This window comes from Rhinatrema bivittatum, chromosome 8 (assembly GCF_901001135.1).
Source record: "Rhinatrema bivittatum chromosome 8, aRhiBiv1.1, whole genome shotgun sequence".
NCBI lineage: Eukaryota > Metazoa > Chordata > Amphibia > Gymnophiona > Rhinatrematidae > Rhinatrema > Rhinatrema bivittatum.
This window is the reverse complement of record NC_042622.1, coordinates 237,298,414-237,325,241: the sequence shown is the minus strand read 5'-3', so window position 1 is coordinate 237,325,241 and position 26,828 is coordinate 237,298,414. Positions and strand designations below refer to the sequence as shown.

Sequence of the window (26,828 nt, the reverse complement as noted above, 5' to 3'; positions counted from 1 at the left end):
CCATTTTGAGACTTGTAAGATCTGAAAATATTAACTCATGCATTGGTACTAAGAGAGCTAGATTATTGTAATGATTTCTATCATGGTCTGTCTTCCAACTTATCTCCTTCAATTAGTGAAAAATATGGCCGATAACTGATCTTCAGTAAAAACGTTTGATCATGTGATCTTTTTGTTACAAGAGCTGCACTGGTTGCCAGTTGCTTGTCAGCCACAATTCAAGACCAATCCTCTGACTCTTAAAGTCCTGTGTTGGGGAATTCCACCTTATCTTTGTAATCTGTTTGTTCCTCCTCAGATTGTACCTGTGCTATGCTCTTCTCAACATGAATCATTGAGATTACCATTTTCTAAGGAAATTAGGTTAGAAAGAACTCACAAGAGAAACTTTTTCATTTTTAGCTCCTCCTGTTTGCTTGGAGAAGAACTATATTAAATTTAGGAAATAGATGAAGGCAAGGCTTTTTTTTTACCCCAAGTCTTCTCTTAATTTGTTTTATTTTATCAATATATTTGAGGGCTTGGTTTTTAGTCAGTTTACCTTGTTTTGTATACAAATTTTAATTATTTTTGTTTTGATGTTCATTATTTTTGTATGTTACATATTTAGTTTTGCTATCTTATTGGATTTCTGCTTGTGTTGGGATTAATGTACATTGTTTTTCTTGTACGAAAGGCACCTAAGAAAGATTAAAAAACTAAACTAAGTCCTTTTCTCTGCAGAGATCCAGAAAGGAATTGATCACTGGGGAATGGGACACTCCAGAAGCCAGTTTTAAGGGTGGAAAAGTATAACTAAATTTTATCCTCTGAATACAGCAGACAGGTAGCAGCTGAAGGTTCCTAAGGTGAATGCACTCATTTGTGCAGTCACTAGAAGGACCACTATTCTGTTGAGGGCGGTGCATCCATTAACGATACCGAAGATAGGAGGATTGAATCTGTATTTGAAGCCTCTGCTTGGATCTTCAAGCAGCTGTGTGTAGCAGCATTGTGTCTTGATCTGGTTTCTGTATATGTCAGTGGATACAGGAGTCTTCCATGGAACGTTCTGCCATAAAGGAAGCGGTTTAAATGGAGCCAGAGACAATCTTTTTGACAGATTCCTCGTGATTTGATTCAGATTACAGCTCAATGTATGGCTTCTATCGTAGCAGTGAGACATTTTGTTATGGCTGCGTAACTAGTTGGTGGAATCTATATCTCAGACTCAGCTGATCAAGTTACCCTTTAAGGAGAACCTTCTCTTTGGTGAGGATTTAGAGAAGTTTGTAAAGGCCTTGGGGGAATCTAAGGCTCCTAGATTATCAGAGGATAGACTGAAAAGTACTTCATGGTCTGCTTCATCCAGAAGTCATTGGGTTCCAAAATGGGAAGAATCTGGGAGAACATCAAAAGATAGTGTTCTAGACCTTTTAGTAGGTTTAATTTCTTTTGGAATACTAAAAAAAAGGAGGTAAAGATGTAGGATTGAGCAGTGCCACTGGCACTTGGGGTACACAATTGTTTTGAGGACCCAGTCTTTGCTGAAAGAGAGGTGGGCACTTGTCTGCCTTTTACCAGAGATAGGTCCAAATTACATCAGATTAGTAGGTTCTAGAGGTAGTCAGGGACGTAGAACTTTCCCATCCTATTTCAGACATGTTTGTGGTATCCCCTTATCGTTCTACTCGAAAAGTGGAGGCAGTGTGGGAAACATTCAAATGTCTCCTGCTGTTAGGGGCAGTGGTTCCAGTCCCACCTTCTCAAAGAGGCCAAGGAAGGTATTCAATATATTTTGTATTCTAGAGGAGGGTACCTTTTGCCCCATTTTGGATCTGAAGGTCAACAAGGCTTTTAAGGTGTCCCATTTAAAAAGGAAACCTTAAGGACAATTATGATGGTAGTGAGGCAAGGGAACTTTCTAATGATGTATCTGTTGGATGCATATCTGCATATTCCAATAAGGGAGGATGATCAGAAATGTCTTCATTTTTGTGATTCTAGGGAATCACTTCCAGTTTCAGGCTCTGCCTTTTGGCTTAACCACTGCGCCAGGAATCTTTTCCAAGGTGATGGTGGACATGGTGGCAGCTGTTCATCAAGAAAGTATTTTAGTTCATCTTTATCTGAGCGACTAATTTATTTGGGTGAAAACAGCTCAGGAGAGCAAAACTACTTCAGAGCACTGCAATTCTTGCAGAAGTTGGGCTGGGTGGTCAATTTCAACAAGAGCAAGCTGATTCCAGCCCAGACCTTGGAATATTTGGGAGCATGTTTTGGCATGAAAGTAGGTCATGTACATCTAACAAAGGAAAGGATCCAGAAGCTGCAGTCAAGTGCAGTCTTCCCATCGAGATGTGCCTTGATTTTGTGAGAGTTAAAACACATTTGACCTCCTATAAGAGAATTAGATCCTATCTAGTATCTGAATCTGTTTTGAGGTTTCTAACCAGCCAACCATGTGAACCAATGAAAAAGGTTTCAGTCAAGCATCTTACTCTTAAGATGGTGTTTTTGCTGACAGTCTGTTTGGCCAGATTTACAAGCTCTCTTGCAGGGTATCCTTTCTGAATTTTTAGAGGAGGTGGTTTATGTTCACACAGTGCATTTGTTTTTTTCCAAGAGAGTGACATCCTTTAATGTTAACCAGCTGGTGGGTCTGCTCTCCTTTTGGAAGGACTCATGTCGTGAAGAGTATATTTAACTGCATCATTTGGATGTGCGAAGGATTTTACTTTGGTACTTGAAGATGATTAATGATTTCAGGAAATCAAATCATCTTTGTGTTCTTTTCAGTCATCCCAGAAAGGGAGAAGCAGCATCAAAGGTGCCAGTAGCTAAGTGGCTTAAGGAGATCATAGGCATGGCTCATGTTAAAGGCTCATTCTACTAGAGCACAAACTACATCTTGGGCTGAGCTGTGTTTTGGTATCGCCACTAGAAATTTGCAGAGCGGCAATTTGGTCTTTATTGTATTCTTTTTCAAATCCAGAGCCAAACTCTGAGCAGGAGAAGAAGCAGCTTTTGGCTCGGGGATCTTGTGAGATTGGCAGTATCCCACCTGAATGAGGGATAGCTTGAGTACATTCCATGCATCTGAACTGGTCTGGCTGGATGAAGAGGAAGGTGAAATTTATTGTTACCTGATAATTTCCTTTCCTTGAGTCCAGCCAGACCAGTCCAGAACTCTCCCAATCTGCTCTATTGGCCTTTTGTATCTCTTGCTGAAATATAGAGATGCCTTCAGGATGATGTTGATTGGCTCATGGGTTGGTTCCTCTTGGGTAAGACACTTAGTTTTTTCCTTTGTTTGTTTTAAGGTTGGTCTTATAAATTATTTCATTGTTGTTCCCTGGAAGCCCTTTGGTTTTAAGGCTAGGGGAATTGTCTATATTTTATCTTAGCTTGTTACATAGAATACTGACAGGCTGGGTGCAGAATGGAACCTTATAAGAGGTGATGTCAGCTAACCTGTTGTTCTCCGTCTCCATCTGCTGGCTGGAGAGCATAAGTCATGGGTCTGAACTGGTGTGTCTGGACTTAAGGCAGGGAATACATTTCTTCATTAAAACTTATGAAAAACAAATATTTTGGCTTGATTTTTAAAATTCTTAAAGGCAGGGGTTCTGGAACTTTTTTCACAGCTTAGAAGTGATTCACAAAGTGATTTATTTGAATATCCCCTTACTAATGCAGTTTCATTATTGCCACATTGCTCTCCATATTTGAATTCATTTTGTTTATTGTCACTTTTTCAAAATCTGAACTTGATAAATTACATCATAGTTGCAGTAGTGGGTGAGCCTGTCTGAAACCAATACATTTTGCAGCATGTAGATAACTTTTTTTGTTTATTGCTACCGGAAAAGGTAACTGCTTTCTGCAATTTATTTTTAGTTTACGGGGAATGGGCCTTGTGAAATCAGCAGTGTTCAAAAAACTGAATTCGAGAAGAGGATGGAGAACAGAAAGCAATCTAGATCCCTGCTGCTGCGGCCAGTAACTTGTCCAACAAAGGTACTTGGTGGAAAGCACATTAGAAAGGAAATATTCAGAAGTAAGAGAGGCTGAGCTTGTTGTGCGGTCCTTATTCCATAGTTTTTCTGATGTACACATGGCAAATAGTGAAAAACCACCCTGCACTGATATTACATGGCACCATATGGGGATTGCCTGGTGCCATTTTGCTTGGGCTGGCTGGGGATCCTGTGGAGAAGCAACGGAAATGGACTTGATGTGTGGGCAGAACGGGTTCTGGAGGGGATTGAGGACTATTGCTGCACTGGCTGGGCTACAAGAGAAGAAATTTTAAAATGCATGTCTGGGGGATGGGGGAGGGATTCCCTGTGTAGTTAAGTGTCTGGCACTATAACCACAATAGAACTAGCTGAATCAGATCTAGTTGGGAACAAAAAGGAGCAGGAGGAAGCTGCAAACCAAAAAAGAAAAATTGTCAGCTCGTTTTAAGAAGTCTTTAAATTGCTCCTTAGCGATGTCCAATTTTCCTGGGAGCAGCCAGGTTACATAACACACTGCTTTCTGCAGTGTACATGAGTGGTGGCATCATTGCTGGTATGGACTGGTCTGATCCTATGTATGAGGGTGGGGAGTTGTATAATCTGTGACTCGTTTCTCTGCATGGTTGCTCCTAGAGTGCAGAGCTGCAAGTTTAAAGCATTTTCAAATTAGCTGTTCAGATTGTATTCCTATTTCGCATGTATTGCTGTAATGCTTCTGTGGGGGTTCTGATAAGGATTGGCCCAGCATCACTTGCAATTCCTAAGGATAGAAATGTTTTAAATATGTGGAGCTCTAGATGGCCAAAACTGCCCAGAAAGTAAAGAAAAATTAGACCCTAAAAGAGAAATCTAAATTATTTTGTTACTTTTCACTGTTAAGTGAATTATCTAAATATTTTCCCAGTGCAAAAATCAGAGCACATTGATGAGCTCTGTACCTAGATTGGTGCTTTATAATCAATCAGGCTGATACAGTAGAGTGCACTCAGCTGAGTGCACTGTTTTATCCGTGGTTGGATGTGCGTCTGCTGCCCCTTACACAATAAGGAGTTTCACGTGTCCAAACCTCCCGGAAACTAATTGCGCTCATCATGTGTAAATGCATGTTGATGAGGCAGGATACAGAAAAAAAAAAATGTGTGCCCGATCCGCACATTTCACCCTCAGAAATTAGCAACTGCCCAAAGGCAGCGTTAATTTCTGAGCAGCCCGAAAAAGTAGAGAAAAGCAGCCCGAAAAAGTACAGAAAAGCAGAAAATACTATTTTCCTGTACATCCTCAGACTTAATATGGCGATATTAACTCAGAGGAACCAAAAGGTTAAAAAAAAAAAAAAAAAGTGCCCTGCGGCAGGACAGGTTAGGAAAACAGACACTCAATTTTACAATCGTCCATTCCCTGTAAGTACCCGGATCAGTCCAGACTGCTGGGTTTTGCCTCTCTTCCAGTAGATGGAGACAGAGAAAAACTTGAAGGACACCCCCTCTTAACCTGGTGTGCCACCTGCATCTCTTCAGTGTTTCTCTGTCTCCAGCAGATGGAGGTGGTGCAGAACCTACGGTCCTGAACTGATCTTGAAGTTCACAAAAAAAAAAAAAGATAGTTCTACCAAAAAACAAACCAAAACAAACCCCCCCCCCCCCCCCGATCAAGCAGGACAACAAGGGAATACTTGTGTAGCAGGACTACAAGTGGTGCTGATCCTCCCAGGGGGTAGGCAGGTCCTGGTGGGACCCCCCCCCCCTTGGTTGTAGGTATACCCGGAGCTGGGGTTGGACCCGCTGCCTGCTCCAGTCAGGTTAGGAAAACAGGCACTCGTAAAATTGAGCGTCCATGTTCCAAGCCCATTGTCAGCCATCTCTCCTGGGCTTCTGTTGCTAAGGAGGCACTAGGAGCGCACTATTGTCCCTAGCGCCTCCTTTTTAGAGCAACTCCCTTATTTAAATACGGTATTGGGGCACAGGTTAGGAAAGCGGGCGCTCAACACTGTGTGCCTCCTTTCCCGCGCACTTTATTGTATTGGCCTGAATGGCCATAGCTACTGTGGCAACCTTCTCCCTGCCGCAGCTAGAACAAGAGCCAGAGGGTTTTCCCAGTCATTCCCTGGCCTGCAAGGGAGTGAGTTCCTCTGAGCAGGGGGAAAATGGAGAAAAAAAAAGGTAGCACTGCCATCTAGTGACAGCATATAAGTAGACCTTTTGATTTTAGACTTGTTTATAAACATTTGATATTCCACTTTTCCAAGAAGCGTTCAAACCAAGGAACAACATAATTATTTTTAGATAAGAAACAAAAATCAAATAATTTCTCCATGGACAAGCTGAATAAACAGCCAAACAAGATGGGGGATGTTATCTCATGGCATCAATCTGGATCATTTTTTCTCAAAGCCCAGAAATTTTGACTTAGTCTTCTGAGCATTCTTGGTCCTTCCTGTGCTAACATCCCTGTGTGCAATTCTCCTCAGTCTTAATTTCATTTTCTCAGTGGACAGTCAGATAATCTTTTTTTTTCAGCATCCCCGCATAAATCTAAAATGTCTTCAGACAAAATTCCTTCAGAAAGAAAAGGTAAAAATAATGCAAGATACCCTGTTTCCCCGAAAATAAGACCTAGTAGAGGTTTTGCTGAATTGCTAAATATAAGACCTCCCCCGAAAGTAAGACCTAGCAAAGTTTTTATTTGGGAGCATGCCCGTCGCACAGAACACCAGAGCATGCAGCTGTGATTTTTTTACCCTGCAGGATTCACAGTTAGTTGTCATCACAAACCAGCATAACCAGACAACTATTCAGAATATAATAAAATGTTCATTTTTTTGTTCAACAATATATGTGAATTCTTCTTCATGGAAAAATAAGACATCCCCTGAAAATAAGGCCTAGTGCATCTTTGGTAGCAAAAATTAATATAACACACTGTCTTATTTTCGGGGAAACAGGGTATGTTGCCAGACTACAATACTAACTGTGGTCCTGTGGATGTATGTCCTTGAGGGCACTGGCTTACAGGGAACTCTGGCTCAAATACAAGCATCTAAGCTTGTCGGATTGGAGTAAATTGAAAACCCACTTCAAAAAGTTTAAACGAATCTTGATTGTGAGATCAGACAGCTTAGAGAGAAGCATCTGCGCCACACAAATCGAGCCAAGACTTGGCAGCATCTAAAAGGCAAAGTGCCGAAGAGTCAGAGCCAAGAGTGATCTGGACAGAAAGAACACAGTGCTGACCCATCGGCACAGAAGCATTGGAGCCAAGAATCAACAGCGCCGGAAGCACACAGGATGCACCTATTGGCACAGATACATTGGCTCAGAGGTTCATCAGCACTAAGATAAGTCTACACCAAAGAAACATACAAAAGGCCTCTCAAGCCAAAAAGTCAGTACCAGTATCCCTGCAAGTTGTAAGAAAGCTCTTCAGTTCCAAGCTTGTCCTCTGATCTGATTGAAACAGGAAAAGGAAACATACAGAGACCTCAAGTTGTCTGTCTTCACCTCCAATATTGGAACCTTAAACAGAATCGACAAAACATTTAACTCCAAGCATCCTACCACAATAACTGATTCAGGAATGTCTCACCTTTGTACAAAGATTATGGACAAACTTTGTAAATACTTACTAGAGAAGTTAAAAGCACACCTACAAGCAAAATTACCTCCTCTCTTATTTTGAGGAGAGAGAAAAATCGGAAACTGCTTCATTCATCTAGACCCCGTCTAGATGACTAACAGAATTCATATTAATATATTCAGAGGTACCATTCTCAAATCCACCACTGAACTTGATGCCAAAGCAACTCAGTAGTTCAACATCACTAGAAGACTCCAAAAAATGTCAGAAGCAATACTATTCAACTTAGAAGAAACAGAAGACCTTATAAGGATTCCTAAGATTGAATCAGCCACCAGAAAAATACAAAATGTTACCAATGCATGACACACTAATGAAAGACCAAGCAAAGATCTGGAAGATGCTTTTCACTGGGCCACCAGTAGCAAAGAACATTGATGTTAAATATAGAATACAAAAATGCTCAGGACACAAAAAGGTAAAACTCTCTCATGGCTTGATCATTGTTGAAACTGCGATGGAAAAAGACAAAACGACGAAATCCTACTCAAATTCAGCTTCAGGAAAAGACCCGAGACTGAATTGATACATTGGGAAAAAGGATATATCAATGATCTACCTTACAAGAGAGAACTGGTGCACATCAGATACCAATGATACAGTATCTTTATAATAAGCTTGAAAAACTTTACGAAAGATCGAATAAACTACCAGAGGAGTAAGAATCCTTCCAAGAGATCATGTTAAATACAAAGAATTGTGTGAAATATATTACATGTTCAATTTATGACTCCTTTGTTACCGCTTCAAGGATTTCTGCAACAGCTGTAGCAGCAAGAAGACTATCATGGCTAAGGGCATCAGGCCTAAAATGAAAAAATGGTAGATGCTCCTTGTGCAGGTAATACTTTATTTGGAGATTAAGTTCAAGAGATAATAGAAGCAATAAAGAATCAGACTACTACTCTTCAATTGCTTACTACTTCTAACCAAGAAACATTGACACACAGAAAATATAAACAAGATCCATACAAAAGACTAATATACAAAGGAGAAGATAGTTATAATCCTTGCAGACGGTGGCCAATCATTATATACCAGCAACAAACTCAGCAGCTACAATTTAGGGAACAGAGCCAAAATGGATCTCAACAGAGACAGAACATTCAGACCATAAGAACATGCCATACTAGGTCAGACCAAGGGTCCATCAAGCCCAGCATCCTGTTTCCAACAGTGGCCAATCCAGGCCATAAGAACCTGGCAAGTACCCAAAAACTAAGTCTATTCCATGTTACTGTTGCTAGTAATAGCAGTAGCTATTTTCTAAGTCAACTTAATTAATAGCAGGTAATGGACTTCTCCAAGAACTTATCCAATCCTTTTTTAAACACAGCTACACTAACTGCACTATCCACATCCTCTGGCAACAAATTCCAGAGTTTAATTGTGCGTTGAGTGGAAAAGAACTTTCTCCGATTGGTTTTAAATGTGCCACATGCTAACTTCATGGAGTGCCCCCTAGTTTTTCTATTATCTGAAAGAGTAAATAACTGATTCACATCTACCCATTCTAGATCTCTCATGATTTTAAACACCTCTATCATATCACCCCTCAGCCATCTCTTCTCCAAGCTGGAAAGTCCTAACCTCTTTAGTCTTTCCTCATAGGGGAGCTGTTCCATACCCCTTATCATTTTTGGTCGCCCTTCTCTGTACCTTCTCCATCGCAATTATATCTTTTTTGAGATGCGGCGACCAGAATTGTACACAGTATTCAAGTTGCAGTATCACCATGGAGCGATACAGAGGCATTATGACATTTTCCGTTTTATTCACCATTCCCTTTCTAATAATTCCCAACATTCTGCTTGCTTTTTTGACTGCCACAGCACACTGAACCGACTATTTCAATGTGTTATCCACTATGATGCCTAGATCTCTTTCTTGGGTAGTAGCACCTAATATGGAACCTAACATTGTCTAACTATAACATGGGTTATTTTTCCCTTTCCCTGTACGTACCAGGATCAGTCCAGGACACCTGGGTTGTGACTCCGCACCAGTAGATGGAGACAGACTAAAACTTGTGGGCGGAGCATATATGCCCCTGTGCCAGTCACAGCCCCCCAGTCTTACTCTGTCTCCAGTAGGTGGTGCAGGTCCGGTCACAGCCCTGTCGGGCCTGATTCTGGTTTTGTGGTCAGGTTCGCTTTTGGCTTTTATTTTTCTATTAGGCCTATTTGGGGGGTTTTTCTGCAAATTGGGGTTTGTTTAATTTTGGTTAATTTAGTCCCGGTTGCCCTGCCTCCCTGGGGAGTTGAGAGGTCCTGAGGGGACTACCCTTCCCAGGTTGAGGCCGCTGCTAGGGTCGAGGACCCGGCTGGTCTAGTAGCAGCGTCAGGGGTGACACCGGGGAGCCCGGTTCACTCACCCCTGCAGGACATAGGGCTCTTCAGTACCAGGGACAGCGTTTGTTTCTGTGAAAAAAAAAAAAAAAAGAAAAGTGTTTTATTTTATTTTCTGTCGGCTCTCCGTTTCCTGGCGTCACGCTCCGTTCCGCTCGAAGGGGGGGCGCCGTCGGCAGGGGGGAGGTCGCCGTGGTGATTTTTCTATTTTTTTCAGCGTCCCTCATTGTTTTTTGGCACGTACTTTCCCACGGTTTTAGTCATGCTGCGCGGCTCGCAGTGCAGGGCCTGCGGCTCGGCGTGCGCGCGTCTCTCCCGGGACGGCCTTTGTTCGGCCTGCGTCCCGGGAGACGAGGGATCATCGGGGGCGCCTCGGGAGGCCCGTTCCCGCGTGGCACGATCACCGTCGCAGGGGGGGGGGGGGGGGCCCTGACAGGCCTTCTGATCCTTTCCCGATTTCCGCGGGAGTGGCGGCCATTTTGTCCACCGGTCGGGTGGTTTCGCGTGAGACGGTGGAGGCCTTGGTCTTGCCCCCTGAGCTATCCCCACAGCGGGGTGCGGCGGAGGGCCCCTCGGAGGGGCCTCGGTCCCGGGGGACTTCGGAAAACGATTCCTCGGATTCGGGCGAGTTCTCAGAGGATTTGGCGCTTTTGCTGCGCAAGGTGCTCCGATACAGGCGAAGCAAGCGCAGCCGGGGGGACGCCTCGTGCGCACGGGTCCACCGGTCCCCGCCTAAGAAGAAGATGGCCAGGAGGACGGCGAAGGTCGCCCAGGGCGCGGACCGGAGCAAGCGGCTTCCGCGAGGGGTGCCGCAGGTCTCGGAGTCCGAAGAATCCGCCGGGGCGGACACGGAGACCTCTGAGGAGCCCCTGCCGGGGGCCGGGAAGGCAGCGTCAGATGGCTCCGCGCAGCCCAGTACAGGGAAAGGAGCACAGGCCGTCGACGGGGATGACCCCAAGGTGGTGCGTTTGTTCCATAGGGAGGAACTGTCACCGCTTATCCCGGCCATTCTCCAGGAGCTGGGGATTGAAGCCCCTCCGGTGGTGGTCCGCCAGGAGGCAAATATGGATCCCGTCCTGCTCGGTCTCACAGGGCCGGCGGTCGCTTTTCCTTTTCATTTTTCATCCACGGATATCCTCTTCAAGGAATGGGATACTCCGGAGTTGGGTTTGAAGGTCAGCAAGGCCATGGACAAGCTTTACCCTTTGCCGGAGGATGCGCTGGAGCTCCTCCGGCTTCCAAAGGTGGATTCGGCGGTGTCCGCTGTCACGAAGAGGTCTACCATCCCGGTCACGGGAGCAACAGCCCTCCGGGATATTCAAGACCGGAAGTTGGAGGTTCAACTCAAAAAGATTTTCGAGGTTTCTGCCCTAGGAGTGCGGGCCGCCATTTGCACGAATTTTGCTATGCGGGCTAGTCTGCGCTGGGCTCAAGTCCTTCAGGCGAATGCGGGTCTCTCTGCAGAGGAGGCTTCTCAAGCAGACAGGTTGGAGGCGGCCATTGCCTATGGGGCTGATGCTCTCCATGATCTTTTGCGCACCTCAGCTCGCTCCATGGTGGCAGCGGTGTCGGCGCGGCGTCTTCTTTGGCTGCGCAACTGGGCAGCGGATGGCTCTTCCAAGGCTCACCTCGGGGCATTGCCATTTAAGGGGAAATTGCTATTCGGCAAGGAGTTAGACGATTTGATGGTTTCCCTGGGTGAGAATCGGGCGTTTAAGCTGCCGGAGGATAGGGCCCGGCCGCGATCTTCCTTCTCAGGCAGAGCCCGGTTCCGGGGGCCCAGGAAGTCCAGACCGCAAAGATCCTCTGGACCCGCGTATAGGCCGTCCTCCTCGCGGAACGCTCAGTGGCAGCAGTCCTTTCGAGGCAAACGTTTTGGCCGGCAAGGAGGGGCTCCGTTGGGTGCGGGGTCCAAGCCTTCACAATGAAGTTCGGCCGGCCCATCCCTCCTTGCGTCCTCGGCACGTTGTTCCAAACGTGGGGGCGCGTCTCTCCTTCTTCTTCGAGGAATGGGCCAGCATGACGTCGGATCAGTGGGTCCTCGACGTGATAAGACACGGCTACGAGTTAGATTTTGCTCACATCCCAGCGGACAAATTTCTGGTCTCACCCTGCAAGGATCCCAAGAAGAAGGCGGCGGTGCTAGACACCATCCAAAGACTAGAAAGCTTGGGAGCCATCTCTCCGGTTCCGGCCGATCAGCACGGCACGGGCCATTACTCCATTTACTTCATAGTCCCCAAGAAAGACGGCTCTTTCCGCCCCATTCTGGATCTGAAGGGAGTCAACAGATGCCTTCGGGTCCCTCATTTCAAGATGGAAACCATTCGTTCCGTGATCGCGTCAGTGCGCCCTGGCGAATTCCTGGCGTCCCTAGATCTCACGGAAGCATACCTTCATGTGGGTATCCAACCAGCGTATCAGCGATTCCTGCGGTTTTGCATTCTGGGCAGGCACTTCCAGTTCCGGGCGCTCCCGTTCGGCCTGGCGACAGCGCCTCGGACGTTCACGAAAGTGATGGTGGTCATAGCGGCGCAGTTGCGGCGGGAAGGCCTGCTGGTTCACCCTTACCTCAACGATTGGCTGATCCGGGCGAAGTCTCAGAGTCTGTGTCGGCGGGCGGTGGCCAGGGTGTTACAGCTCTTGCAGTCCCTGGGCTGGGTGGTCAACTACAACAAGAGTCATCTCGAACCTTCTCAGTCCTTGGAGTATCTGGGAGCCCTTTTCGACACGAAGCGAGGCAAGGTGGTTCTCTCTCAGGATCGGATATGCAAACTGCAGTCTCAAGTGCTACGTCTTCTGTCGCTACACCGGCCACGAGTCTGCGATTACCTGACGGTTCTGGGATCTATGGCATCCACGCTGGCGTTAGTCCCTTGGGCGTTCGCTCATCTACGGCCGCTGCAGTCCTCATTGCTTTCCCGCTGGAAACCGGTTTCAGAGGAGTTCTATCTACCTCTACCTCTCGAGGGGAAGGCGCGATCCAGCCTGAGCTGGTGGCTGGATTCCACACATCTCTCCTGTGGCGTGTCCCTTATGGTGCCCGACTGGACGGTGGTGATCACGGATGCCAGTCTTTCCGGCTGGGGGGCAGTGTGCCAAGGGAAGTCGGTTCAGGGTCTGTGGTCGGAGTCGCAGACCCGGTGGTCTATCAACAGGCTGGAGACCAGAGCAGTCCTTCTGGCGCTGCATGCTTTTCTACCCCTAGTACGCGGACAGGCGGTCCGGGTGTTGTCGGACAACGCTACCACCGTGGCTTACATCAATCGCCAGTGCGGGACAAGAAGTCCTCTAGTGGCGGAGGAGGCGCGGCTCTTGATGCTCTGGGCAGAGCGGCATCTCAGCCATCTCGCTGCGTCCCACATCGCAGGAGTCGACAACGTTCAGGCGGATTTTCTCAGCCGTCACCACCTGGATCCCGGAGAGTGGGAGCTGGCGGACGAGGCGTTTCTCTTCATCTGCAAGACTTGGGGAACGCCCCACATGGATCTGATGGCCACGTGGCACAACGCAAAGGCTCCGAGATTTTACAGTCGACGTCGCGAAAGGGGCGCAGAGGGAGTCGATGCGCTGGTGCTCTCCTGGCCGGCGGGAGTGCTTCTGTATGTGTTCTCACCGTGGCCCATGATCGGCAAGATTCTGCGGCGCATAGAATTGCACCCGTCCAACGTGATCATGGTGGCGCCGGAGTGGCCGCGCCGTCCCTGGTTTGCGGACTTAGTCCAGTTGTCGGTGGCCGCACCCCTTCGGCTTCAGGGGTTCGCGGGGCTTCTTCGGCAGGGCCCCGTCTGTTTGGAGGATGCTTTTGAGGATGCTTTTGAGAGGTATCGGTTGAAAAGAAAAGGCTACTCTGATGCGGTCGTGGCTACGTTGCTGAGATCTAGAAAGCAGTCTACGTCCCTAGCTTATGTTCGGGTCTGGGTAGTTTTTGAGGAATGGTGCGTGGAGCGGGGTCTGGATCCCACTTCCGCTTCTATTTCCGATATTTTGGCGTTTCTCCAGGCGGGGCTCGCCAAAGGCTTAGCGTGCAATTCCCTTCGGGTTCAAGTGGCGGCGCTTGGGTGTTTGCGAGGTAAGGTCCGGGGAGTCTCTCTGGCTCTTCACCCGGATATCTCCCGTTTTCTTCGGGGGGCTAAACACCTCCGTCCTCCTTTGCGCCTCCCTTGCCCGTCTTGGAACCTCAACTGGGTGCTCTCAGCCTTATGTTCCGCGCCGTTTGAGCCCCTGAAAAGCTCTACGCTCAAGGATCTCACGTTAAAGACTGTGTTCCTGGTGGCGATTGCGTCGGCCCGTCGTGTTTCAGAATTACAGGCATTGTCCTGTAGGGAGCCCTTCTTGCGCATCTCCGATTCCGGGGTTTCCTTGCGGACGGTTCCCTCCTTCCTTCCTAAGGTCGTGTCGGCTTTCCATTTGAATCAATCGATTGAACTTCCCGCTTTCGCGGTTGGGGAGTCTTCGGACCCGAAAACGAGAGACTTGAGAAAGCTAGATGTGCGGAGGTCCCTTCTTCGCTATCTTGAGGTCACCAACCCGTTTCGGGTGACGGATCATCTGTTTGTGTTGACTTCGGGTCCAAAGAAAGGTTCTGCGGCGTCCCGCGCAACCATTGCCCGTTGGCTCAAGGAAGTCATTGGTTCCGCGTACATTCTGCGCGGAAAATCGCCGCCGGTGGGTCTTCGGGCTCATTCGACGCGGTCTCACGCTGTGTCTTGGGCGGAATCTTCTCAGGTGTCGCCTCAAGAGATTTGCAGGGCGGCAGTCCTTGCATACCTTCATTAAACATTACCGGTTGGATGTTCAAGCTACTGAAGCTGGGGGTTTTGGAGAGAGGGTACTCAGAGCGGGACTCTCTGCTTCCCACCCTCGGTAAGTTGGCTCTGGTACATCCCAGGTGTCCTGGACTGATCCTGGTACGTACAGGGAAAGGAAAATTAGTTTCTTACCTGATAATTTTCGTTCCTGTAGTACCAAGGATCAGTCCAGGATCCCGCCCGCAGTGCTGCGCTATGGTAACGGAGAGTCCGCTCTTTATTGTTTTCAGTGCGCTGACCCCTTGTTTATTCGTTCTCCTGGTTGGAGAGTCTAGTTCCTGTAGGGGTGTTGGAATTTTTTTCCGTTTAAATAGCAAGTTTGTATGGTTAGCTATGGTTGCCTTATGGCTTTTCTACTTTGACATTACGTATGACTGAGGGGCTGTGACTGGCACAGGGGCATATATGCTCCGCCCACAAGTTTTAGTCTGTCTCCATCTACTGGTGCGGAGTCACAACCCAGGTGTCCTGGACTGATCCTTGGTACTACAGGAACGAAAATTATCAGGTAAGAAACTAATTTTCCTATATGCATCACCTAGCACTTATCCACATTAAATTTCATCTGCCATTTCGATGCCCAATTTTCCAGTCTCACAAGGTCTTCCTGCAATTTATTACAATCTGCATGTGATTTAACTACTCTGAATAATTTTGTATCATCTGCAAATTTGATTACCTCACTCGTCGTATTTCTTTCCAGATCATTTATAAATATATTGAAAAGTAAGGGTCCCAATACAGATCCCTGAGGTACTCCACTGGCCACTCCTGCCACTGAGAAAATTGTCCATTTAATCCTACTCTCTGTTTCCTGTCTTTTAGCCAGTTTGTAATCCACAAAAGGACATCGCCCCCTATCCCATGACTTTTTACTTTTCCTAGAAGCCTCTCATGAAGAACTTTGTCCAAACGCCTTCTGAAAATCCAAGTACACTACATCTACCGGTTCACCTTTATCCACATGTTTATTAACTCCTTCAAAAAAGTGAAGCAGATTTGTGAGGCAAGACTTGCCTTGGGTAATGCCATGCTTATTTTGTTCAATTAAACCATGTCTTTCTATATGATTTTGGTGTTTAGAACACTTTCCACTATTTTTCTTGGCACTGAAGTCAGGCTAACCGGTCTGTAGTTTCCCGGGTCGCCCCTGGAGCCCTTTTTAAATATTGGGGTTACATTGGCTATCCTCCAGTCTTCAGGTTTAATGATAGGTTACAAATTTTTACTAATAGGTCTGAAATTTCATTTTTGAGTTCCTTCAGAACTCTGGGGTGTATACCATCCGGTCCAGGTGATTTACTACTCTTCAGTTTTTCAGTCAGGCTTACCACATCTTCTAGGTTCACCGTGATTTGTTCAGTCCATCTGAATCATTACCCATGAAAACCTTCTCCGGTACGGGTACCTCCCCAACATCCTCTTCAGTAAATACCAAAGCAAAGAAATAATTTATTCTTTCCGCGATGGCCTTATCTTCTCTAAGTGCCCCTTTAACCCCTCGATCATCTAACGGTCCAACTGACGCCCTCACAGGCTTTCTGCTTCGGATATATTTTTAAAAAGTTTTTACTGTGAGTTTTTTCCTCTATTGCCAACTTCTTTTCAAATTCTCTCTTAGCCTGTATTATCAATGTCTTACATTTAACTTGTCAACGCTTATGCATTATCCTATTTTCTTCTGTTGGATCCTTCATTCAATTTTTAAAGGTTAGCGCCAGCCGTCTGGTTCCACCCTGGTTAAGGTGGAGTCCATCCCTTTGGCAGAGACTCCCCCTTCCCCAAAAGGTTCCCCAATTCCTAACAAAACTGAATCCCTCTTCCTTGCACCATCGTCTCATCCACACATTGAGACTCCGGAGCTCTGCCTGCCTCTGGTGACTTGCGCGTGGAACAGGGAGCATTTCAGAGAGTGCTACCCTGGAGGTTCTGGATTTATGCTTTCTACCTAAGAGCCTAAATTTGGCTTCCAGAACCTCCCTCCCACATTTTCCTATGTCGTTGGTGCCCACGACAGCCGGTTCCTCTCCAGCACTGTCTAAAATCCTATTTAGGTGACACATGAGGTCTGCTACCTTCGCACCAGGTAGGCATATTACAAGGTGATCCTCACGCCTACCAGCCACCCAGCTGTCTACATTCCTAATTTATTTATTTTTATTTATTTATTTAAGTTTTTTATATACCAACATTCAAGACGGTGGTCCCATCATGCTGGTTCACAAGAAACAAGGGTGAAACTTTACCATTTAACAAAAGTGCAGAAAAACAGTTACATATAACAAGGAAAACAATAACTTGGAATGAGAAGGGAAATGAAGATTAGATAGTAAAATATATGTATAAATAACATTGTGAGAGGTGGCTATTAACGCTAATACTAGCGGAGCTTGTTGCATGAAGGGGGATTAGATGGGGTTGGAGTTAGGAAAGGCCTGCGTGAACAGCCACGTTTTGAGTCTTATCTTGAATGTTGAGATGTTGGGTTCCATTCTAAGATCCGGGGGAATGGAGTTCCATAATGTTGGACCGGCTGTGGAGAATGCCCGATCTCTAAGCGTGATGTGTCTGGTAGTCTTGGCTGGAGGTACTTGAAGTGATCCTTTGTAAGCATCTCTTGTCGGTCTTGTGGAATGGTGTAATCGGAGGGGAATATGGAGATTGATTGGGGCTAATTGATGGATGTTTTTGAAAATGGTGAGAATGGCCTTGTAGATTATTCTGAAGTGGATGGGCAGCCAATGGAGGTCCATCAAGATAGGTGTTATGTGTTCTCTTCTCCTGGTGTTGGTGAGTATACGGGCGGAGGCATTTTGTACCATTTGTAATGGTTTGGTGTGTGATGAAGGGAGACCAAGCATGATGGTGTTGCAATAGTCCAGCTTTGCGAAAATGATTGATTGTAGGATCGTTCTGAAGTCATGTGTGTGGAAGAGAGGTCGTATTCTTTTCAGCACTTGGAGCTTGTAAAAGCAGTCTCTGGTGGTTTTGTTGATGTTAGCTTTCAGGTTTAGGTGATTGTCAATTTGAACTCCTAGATCTCTCACTTGTGTAGTGCTTGGTACGGTAGGATGAGTGTATGTGATGGAGCTGTTTTCTGGAGTGATGAGTAGAAGTTCCGTTTTTGATGAATTTAGTATCAGGTTGAGACTTATAAGAAGTTGTTTGATATTTTGGAGGCAGGATTCCCAGTGCAACATTGTTTTTGCGAGCGATTCTTCGATGGGGATCAGGACCTGAATATCGACAGCGTAGAGAAAATGTTTGAGATTGAGGTCAGTGAGAAGTTTACATAAGGGTAACAGATAAATGTTAAACAAGGTAGGAGACAGGGATGAGCCCTGAGGGACTCCTACGGCTGCGGGGTGTAGAGAGGATTCTTTATTATGAATCTTGACCTTATAACCTCTGTTGCTGAGGAAGGTTCTGAACCATGATAGGGCAGTGCCTGAAATACCTATGGCTGATTATTGGTTGATGAGAAGGGAGTGATTGACCGTATCAAATGCAGACGAGAGGTCGAGTAGTATCAGAAGGAAGGCTTGTCCTTTGTCTAAGCCTAGGATGATGTGGTCAGTCATAGAGATGAGGAGGGCTTCCGTGCTTAAGGTTTTACGGAATCCGTATTGTGATGGAAATAGAAGGTTGTTGTCTTCAATGTGGTTTGAGAGTCGTGAGTTTACCAATTTTTCCATTATCTTGGCTATGAATGGGAGGTTAGCTATCGGTCTGAAATTGTTAGGATCGTTTGGGTCGAGATTTGGTTTTTTGAGAAGGGGTTTGAGTGAGGCAAGTTTGAGGTTGTCCGGGTAGAGTCCTTGTGTGAGGGAGCAATTTATGATGTCTGCCAGGGATTTGGAGATAGATTCTGGGATTGCTAGTAGTAGTTTGGTTGGGATGTGATCCGAGGGATGAGAGGATGGTTTCATTTTCCTAAGAATTCCTTGGATCTCAGCGGATGAAGTTGTGTCGAATAATCGAATCACCAACTATGACGGACAACCTAACCCTTCCCAGCCACCAGTGAGTTCTAATCAGTCTTTTTGACTCCAGTGAACGAAACCAACCAAACCCACTACCAACCTGGAAGTAGAAGGAAGAGAGAAATATTTTCAAAAATCAGTGGCATCGGATAAGATGCCCCAAGTGGGTTTTGAAAATAAAAAAAAAATGTTTTTTCTAAATTTCAAAAGTATGCCACCTTCCAGTCCCTCAGTTCAACATTAACATTCTCAATACCAACTCACCATACTACAGAAAGAGTTGCAATCAAATGAAATCAATTCAACCAGTTCCCTAGTCATTAACAGAAACAGGTTTCTATTCCAGATATGGCCTTATTCTGAAAAAAAACCCAAAAAACAAAATACAGTGACCTTTGACCAGATCCCAATTATCAGAACTCACCGAAAATAGATTTACCCTTGAGAACCAACACTACTAATACAGGGGGTTTGCTTTGGATGCTGCTGCGAGCCCAAAAGATTTCACCAAATGCCTATCAGTTGCAGCAGCTCATCTGAGAAAACAGAAGTTACTAGTATTTCCATACTTATTTATTTATTTTTTATTTATTTGAAGAGTTTTATATACCGTCATTTGGAAACGTTAAAATAACGCCATCATAACGGTTTACAAAATAGGTTATAGGGAAATGGGGGGTTAACAATGGTTGTAAAGTACAAACTGTTATTAGGCTTAGGAAATAACACAAGTAATGATAACTAGATAACTAGCTAATATTGAGTCTCCTATGAAAATTTGATAAGAGAGACAGATCTACTAATAGTGCATTTGTTTTATCGGATTCCTAATAAATTATGACAGATTAACATTGTCCAAAACAGTTCATTGGAACAAAATTGAAATATGATCAAAGCAAAAACTTATCTACTGATGAAAAGGGCAAGTAAATTGAACAGCTTAGACAAGAAGTAAAAACAAAGGAATGGATAGCAGCCAAAAAGTACATGAAATTTCGACATATGGTGTCAATGCATGTAACTTTATTAGCACGACTAAAAAATGAGAAAAGAACAATAGCATCTGAAAAAAACAAGTGGAATCCGCATACAGAATCCAACTCAACAAAGAAGTGAAGGATTCACTCACATGGTGGACAACAAAGTCAATCTTGCTATGTGATCAAAACTTTCACTAGCATTGTATATAGATTAACACAAATACATTGCATCACTGATTGGGAGCACACCAATGTCTGTACACAAGGATAATGGTCACAGGAAGAGTCCACGCTTCATATAGGTCTACTAGAACTGAGAGCGATTTTCAGTGCAATAAAGACATTTGAGCTTTGACTAAGAAACAAAACATTGCAGATACAATCAAGCAGCCATGTTCTATATAAACAATTAGAGGAACAAGATCCTACCAGCTCTGTAAAGAATCCATAGTAATATGGAACTGGGCGACCAAAAGAAGGTTGCAAATCTCAACAGCCTTTGCTAACGGAACCAGCACCACAATGGGATTTAAGTATCATATTGACACAACTTATGAAAGCACCATGTGAACCAATGGTTACTATAGAAATGAAATTTCTGATTTAGAAAATATTTTTTAATGGCGATAATCTATAAGCCCTACATGCAGAATTTAAGGAACCACATACCTCTCAGAATTCACCTGAAATTCCTACCGAAAGTAATTTCTCATTTCCACCTTAATCAGAAAATAGTGCCATGGTTTTTTCTGAAACCACATACAACAGTTCTTGAGCAATCTTTACATATCCTAGATTGCAGAATAGCCCTTCTGTTCTATTTGAGTAGAACTCAACCCATTCAGAAGGTCAACACAACTTTTCACATCCTATGATACAGCTAAAAAGGGCATAGCTGTCAAAAAAACAATCGTTATCAAGCTGGTTGACCCAATGTATTTCTCATTGCTATGAAACCATTAGCTTGTGTATACCACAAGGGACAAAGGTACATCAAGTGTGAGCAATGGCCGCAGTGATGGCACAACTGAACTCAACCACAATCCAGAATATGTGTAAGGCTGCCACTTGGACAACAATATATACTTTTACAAAGCATTACTGTTTGTTTGTTTGTTTGTTTATTTATTTATTTGGGTGTTTTTGTATACCGGGATACTTTGGGAACATCATCTCAGTTCACAGATAACTTAAAAATAGCAACAAGCTTTACAAAGAACAAGGAATAGAGTGTAGGTTAATAATAAGGTAACAAAGAAATTCCAACAGGTAACACAACAGGTACTGTAACGAGCTATTTACAAAGTGTACATTAAAGTGAGGTCATTAAAGTGTACATTAAAGTTTAGGCAAGGACTCATGCAAAGGCGGTGTGTTTGCACAAGCAGTGCTTATGAACATTTTTAAATAATCAGCAGAAACTTTCTGCAGTTCAGCAGACAGGTTACCAAATGACACTAAACTTTAAAAACTAGTTTGATGCAACCCTCAGCTAAGGAGTCCTGTCTTGTGTGACTGGCTGTTGGGCTTGTCCAGAGAGAAAGCAGTTTCTTACATATAACAGGTGTTCTCAGTGGACAGCAAAACAAACAGCTACACAATCCTTTCCTCCTCCCTGAAAAGTTAACCTGGCTTGGAAAAAGACTGAGGAGAATCTGCATGGGTACACTAGTGTGGGAAGGATCATGCAGGGTCAGAAGACTAGGTCAAACTTTCTGAGCTTTTAGAGAAAATGACTCAGACTATCTTGTGTGGCTTTTTTATTTTGCTGTCCATGGAGAACATCTGTTACAGGTAAGCAAGTTCACTAAACATATTACGTTATTTTAATAATCAGAGCCAAAATAACTCCAGTAAATTGTAATGGGTTACAGTTCATGTCATTGGAAGCTATCTGTTTATTGGCTGAAATTAAACCATTTGCGATTAGCTTTCACCTTTCTCCATTAGGTCAGGGCAGTGTCAGCTAAGGATGGTGATGTCTGAATTTACCAGGAAATTGTAGGTTGGATTTTTACAGCATCCAACTTTGTTTGCAAAGTTGTAAGGAGCTGTAAAACGACCACCAGGAGAAAGGGAAGACCTGGATGCATGTGCTTGACTGTCCTTTCCACCATCACATTTGTTAGACTGTTAAGAAATATAAAGAATTTAGGGAGTGCAGGGATAGAGAGGGAAAGGGTCAGAGAGGTAAGAACAGATGAAAGTGAGTGAATACATTGGGGAAACTTATTGCTAGGGGGGGGGGAGTAGTTTTTAAGATAACTGGTGGCATTCTTGTGATAGGGGTACATACATCTCATAGGGTGAGAGCTCGAGGTAGGGGATTGATGAATGTGGGAGAGGGTTAGGGGTTGGGGAATAAGTAGGTACAAGGAATGAGAGATGGGGGGAGGTATAGCAGGGAGGTGCGATCAATCACAGAAAAAACAAGGGAAAGATGATGAAGCAGACACAGGCTGATTTAACAGAGTTTATAGCTTTCTTTGACAAATAACATGTTTGGTTGTCTTTGTGACTGTACAGAATCAGAATTATGTTATAATGTTCTCTATGTAAAAGCTTTATATGTTGGATGTGTTTATTATTTGGTGATCAATAAACATTAAATAAAAAAAAAAGAGAGTGAGTGAATAGAATGGTGGTGTACTTTTTTTAGAAGGATAACGAAGGTTCTGTAGCCCCATAAGCTGAGCACTTCCTATGCAAAGGTTTGCAGCTGAACGTGTACAGTAAGATGACAAAATAATAAGGACTTATACATAACAGTAATTAAGATCATATCCAGTATAACATTTGCTACTGGATCCAGTGCTATTTATTGCCTAAAGTCTCTCTCGCTCTCTTTCCCCCCCTCCCTCCCAAGAAAAAAATGAAACTTCGAGGCATGAAAGACCAGTCGGTAGCAGGTGTGGGGAAATATGGGACCCTGCAGGAGTTTTCATTTTTTGATAAGGTCAGTGGTTCTGTTCTCTTATGTAAGTCTGATACACAGTAGATACAGCAGCTATAATTTTTCATTCAGGTGGCTGAGCCAGACAGTTAGATCCAGGATTCACAGAGAGTTATATGTTCTATGGTTTATTTTACATGGCTTAGGCGCTCACTAGAAAGTCTTTAATTTTCTGTTTGTACATCAAGTTTCTGCATCTTCTCCGAGGACAAGCAGGATAGTAGTCCTCACACATGGGTGACATCATGGGATGGAGCCCGGCATAGAACTTTGATCTCAAAGAATCTAGAACTTTCAAACATGCCCTACTGAGCATGTGCAGCTGTAGTCATCACCCTGCCCCCTAGTCAGAGTCCCCCAGTCTCTTTTTTTCCCCCGCAGCGTTGTGTGGTCACGGAAGCCGTGTGTCTCTTGGTATTCAGCTTTGCTCTCTCATCACAATTTTTGTAAGTGTGTTTTGTTTGTAGAGCTGCAGCTGTTTTTCCTTTATATTATGGTAGTTTTATTTCTTTTCCTTTTTCTTCTTCTTTTGTTTGTCTGCTAGCTGCATGGTGGGCCTTAGTCGCTGTGCAGTCTGGCAGTCTATTTCTGTCCTTTTATAAAAAAAAAATAAAAATAAATCTGTGTCCTGTCCTTGCGCTGTCTATTTTTGTGCTTTATCAGATGCTGATAGGACTAATTAATCAGTGGCATAACCATGGGTGGGCCTGGGTGGACCACAGTGAAGAAGTCAGACTCTGCCAAAGCAAGGCTGCCGCAGGAGCTTATCCCCGTGGCGGCGAAGATGAAGTCTGTTCCCAACGAAGCAAGGCCACCATGGTAGCTCATCCCGTGGCGGCGAAAAGGAAGTCAAGCTCCACTGAAGCAAGGCTGCCACAGGAGCTCATCTCCGTGGTAGCAAAGAGGAAGTCCGGCCCCACCGAAGCAAGGCTGCCATGGGAGCCCATCCCTGTGGTGGCGAAGAAGAAGGCCCACCAGAGTAAAGCCGCGGCTAGAGCCCATCTCTGCGGTGGCAGAAGAAGAGGTTTGGCGGTGTGGCCTGGTGCGTGCATGTGAGAATGGAAGCCTGAGTATAGGTGTTTGTGCATGAGAATGGGAGCCTAAGTGTGGGTGTTTGTGTGTGAAAGAATGGAAACTTGAGTGTTGAAGAGGTTAGAGCTGTTCAGCTTGGAGAAGAGACGGCTGAGGGGGATATGATAGTAGCTCTCTGCTTCAATGGCAGGGGGAAATGAAGATAAGAGGCTTTACATTCAGACAATACCAACAAGGACTGAATTGCATAGTCTGGGTAAACAAATAAGCATGGGAGTAGCTTGCTTGTTGAGGCAGTTACTACCCCGAACCAATTAAGCCTGATACTTCACTTTGAATACATATACAGCGCAGCTCACTGCTTCAATGGCAGGGGGAAATGAAGAAAAGAGGATTTATATTCAGACAACAACCAACAAGGACTAAATTGCACAGGCTGAGTAAACAAATAAGCTTGGGAGTAGCTTGCTTATTGTGGCGGTTACTACCCCTAACCAATTAGACTTGATACTTCACTTTGATGCAGCTCCAGCACTGCTCTCTACATCATTGGTGGGGGGGGGGGGGAAGGAAATTAGAACGAAAAAGTTACCAATAAGGGCTCTGACCTCAGCGGTCAGAGTAATAGATAAGTATGAGAAAAATAAGTGTGAAAGCTTGCTGGGCAGACTGGATGGGCCATTTGGTCGTCTTCTGCCGTCATTTCTATGTTTCTATGTAGGTCTTTAAGATCATGAGAGATCTTGAACGAGTAGATGTGAATCGGTTATTTATACTTTCGAATAATAGAAGGACTAGGGGGCATTCCATGAAGTTAGCAAGTAGCACATTTAAGACTAATCGGAGAAAATTCTCTTTCACTCAATGCACAATAAAGCTCTGGAATTTGTTGCCAGAGGATGTGGTTAGTGCAGTTAGTGTAGCTGGGTTCAAAAAAGGTTTGGATAAGTTCTTGGAGGAGAAGTCCATTAACGGCTATTAATCAAGTTTACTTAGGGAATAGCCACTGCTATTAATTGCATCAGTAGCATGGGATCTTCTTGGTGTTTGGCTACTTGCCAGGTTCTTGTGGCCTGGTTTGGCCTCTGTTGGAAACAGGATGCTGGGCTTGATGGACCCTTGGTCTGACCCAGCATGGCAATTTCTTATGTTCTTATGCGTGAGTGAGAGTTTTTTTGTGAAAGAATGGGAGCCTGAGTGCGTGAGTGAAAACTTGTGTGTGTGGTAGACCGTCTGCGTGAGTGAGAGCTTGTGTGTGTGGTTGAACGGAGCCTGAGTGCGTGAGTGAGAGCTTGTGTGTGTGTGTGTGTGTGTGTGTGTGTGTGGTAGAATGGGAGCCTGAGTGTGTGAGTGAGAGCTTGTCTGTGTGGTAGAAGGGGAGCCTGAGTGCGTGAGTGAAAACTTGTGTGTGTGGTTGAACGGAGCCTGAGTGCGTGAGTGAGAGCTTGTGTATATGTGTGGTAGAAAGGGAGCCTGAGTGCATGAGCGAGGACTTGTGTGTGTGTGTGGCAGAACAGGAGCCTGAGTGTGTGAGTGAGAACTTGTGTGTGTAATAGTCTTTGAAAGCATGAGCGCGTGTGTGAGAGAGAAAGGAAGGGAAAAGAAGATAAGGGAGAGAGAAGAAACGGAAAGAGAGGAGTGACCCTGGAGAAAAAAATTAGGAAAAGTCTAGCAAGGAGAAAGTGGAAAAAAGACTGGAACAAACTGATTAGAAAAATAAAAAGATACAAAGGTAAAAAAACCCCACATTATTTTGATATTTTAGCAATTGGAATATGCAAAGAGTTAATGTGGAGGAAATACGGATAAAAACACATAGTAGGGAGGAGGGTGGGAAGCCAGTTAGTGATGCTGTTCCAAGTGAAATGGAGTAACAACAAATTGAAGGGTTTCTCAGAACACCAGCTTTATATATTAAACTTCAAAGAAGTATCAAAAGTACAGTCCCCTAACCTGGCCGTGTTTCGCTGTAGGCGCTACATCAGGAGGAACCCATGAAAGACAATTTCCGAAGGTTATCTATACAAAATCTAAATAAGAATAGCAGCATATATTACAGCTAACAATAAATTACATCAGACATAGAGCACATCCCCGAGTCAAATGTGTAAAATTTCTAAGTTTTTCAAAATGGGAGGCATCCTGAAGGAAAAATCATTGAGGAAAAACAAAGTAAAAAACTATAGTGAAAACAAAAGTACTATAATAACTAATATGTCTTGACCGTACCACATGTGATTTATAAATCCGCATGTTCAATAGCATACTGTAAAAAAAAAAAAAAAAATCGGCTAGTTCACTCTGAATTACCATGCTCCCTACAAACTTCCCCTCCAGTTCTCGGTCACCATTCGTATCTACAGTGTTCAGTCTGTCCTTTATCACTTTCACTTGTGAATTTATACATCCTACTACAGACAAATCGTATCCATTAAATCATACTTCTGACTGCATTCAAGAGGCGTTATGTATGTGATTAGGATGGGATACCACTGTATGAATACTAGTCAGCGTGCTTTTACAGCAGAGGACTCTATTCTCCAGTTGCCCTCTACTGGATGGGTGTGTGTGTGTGTGTGTTTTGCTGCAGCCACAGGACTGACTTAGGACTGCATTCCTGGTCGAACCCTAAGGGGAGTAGACATCAGGAGGGTAGTGTCTGCAGTCCTCTCCTTCCTTAGAAGAATATGTCTTTCAACCCCTTCCATGTCACAAATCCCCTTTGTGGGGAAGCCCTGGGGCTCTGTCCCTGACAGGTTTATTGCTGAACTGGAGCCTCGATTCTTTGAATTGTTGCATCTCCTTATAGGCCAGGGGACAGCAGTAGCGATCATTTGACTGTTTTTGCTGGGGCCTTTATTGATTACTATGGTGGCCTTCCTCATCTGAGGGTGGCTGCCAATGGCAGATTGGTTGCTTCTGAACCTCAGCGATCAGTGATTGTGTCTCAACTCTCAACTGGCGAGTTGACAGGTTTTTTGGGATCAGGAGGACCCAATTCCTGTTGCTTTTCTGTCTGTTCAGGAAGGGGGGATTCGACTGGGTTCCAGGGCAACTCTTATGGGTTCCCCTCTGGATGCCTGGTTA

General features: G+C 44.7%; 1 protein-coding gene across 4 annotated transcripts in view; it reads left to right on the top strand.

Moving 5' to 3' along the window:
* Positions 1-26,828, top strand: part of SIN3B (SIN3 transcription regulator family member B) — a 218,213-nt gene that overhangs the window by 59,565 nt on the left and 131,820 nt on the right. For all 4 annotated transcript variants that reach the window (XM_029614191.1, XM_029614189.1, XM_029614190.1 and 1 more), the window contains exons 7-8: positions 3,880-3,999; positions 22,623-22,712. In XM_029614191.1, coding sequence (XP_029470051.1) covers positions 3,880-3,999; positions 22,623-22,712 — 210 coding nt within the window. The remainder of the gene's footprint in view (positions 1-3,879; positions 4,000-22,622; positions 22,713-26,828) is intronic.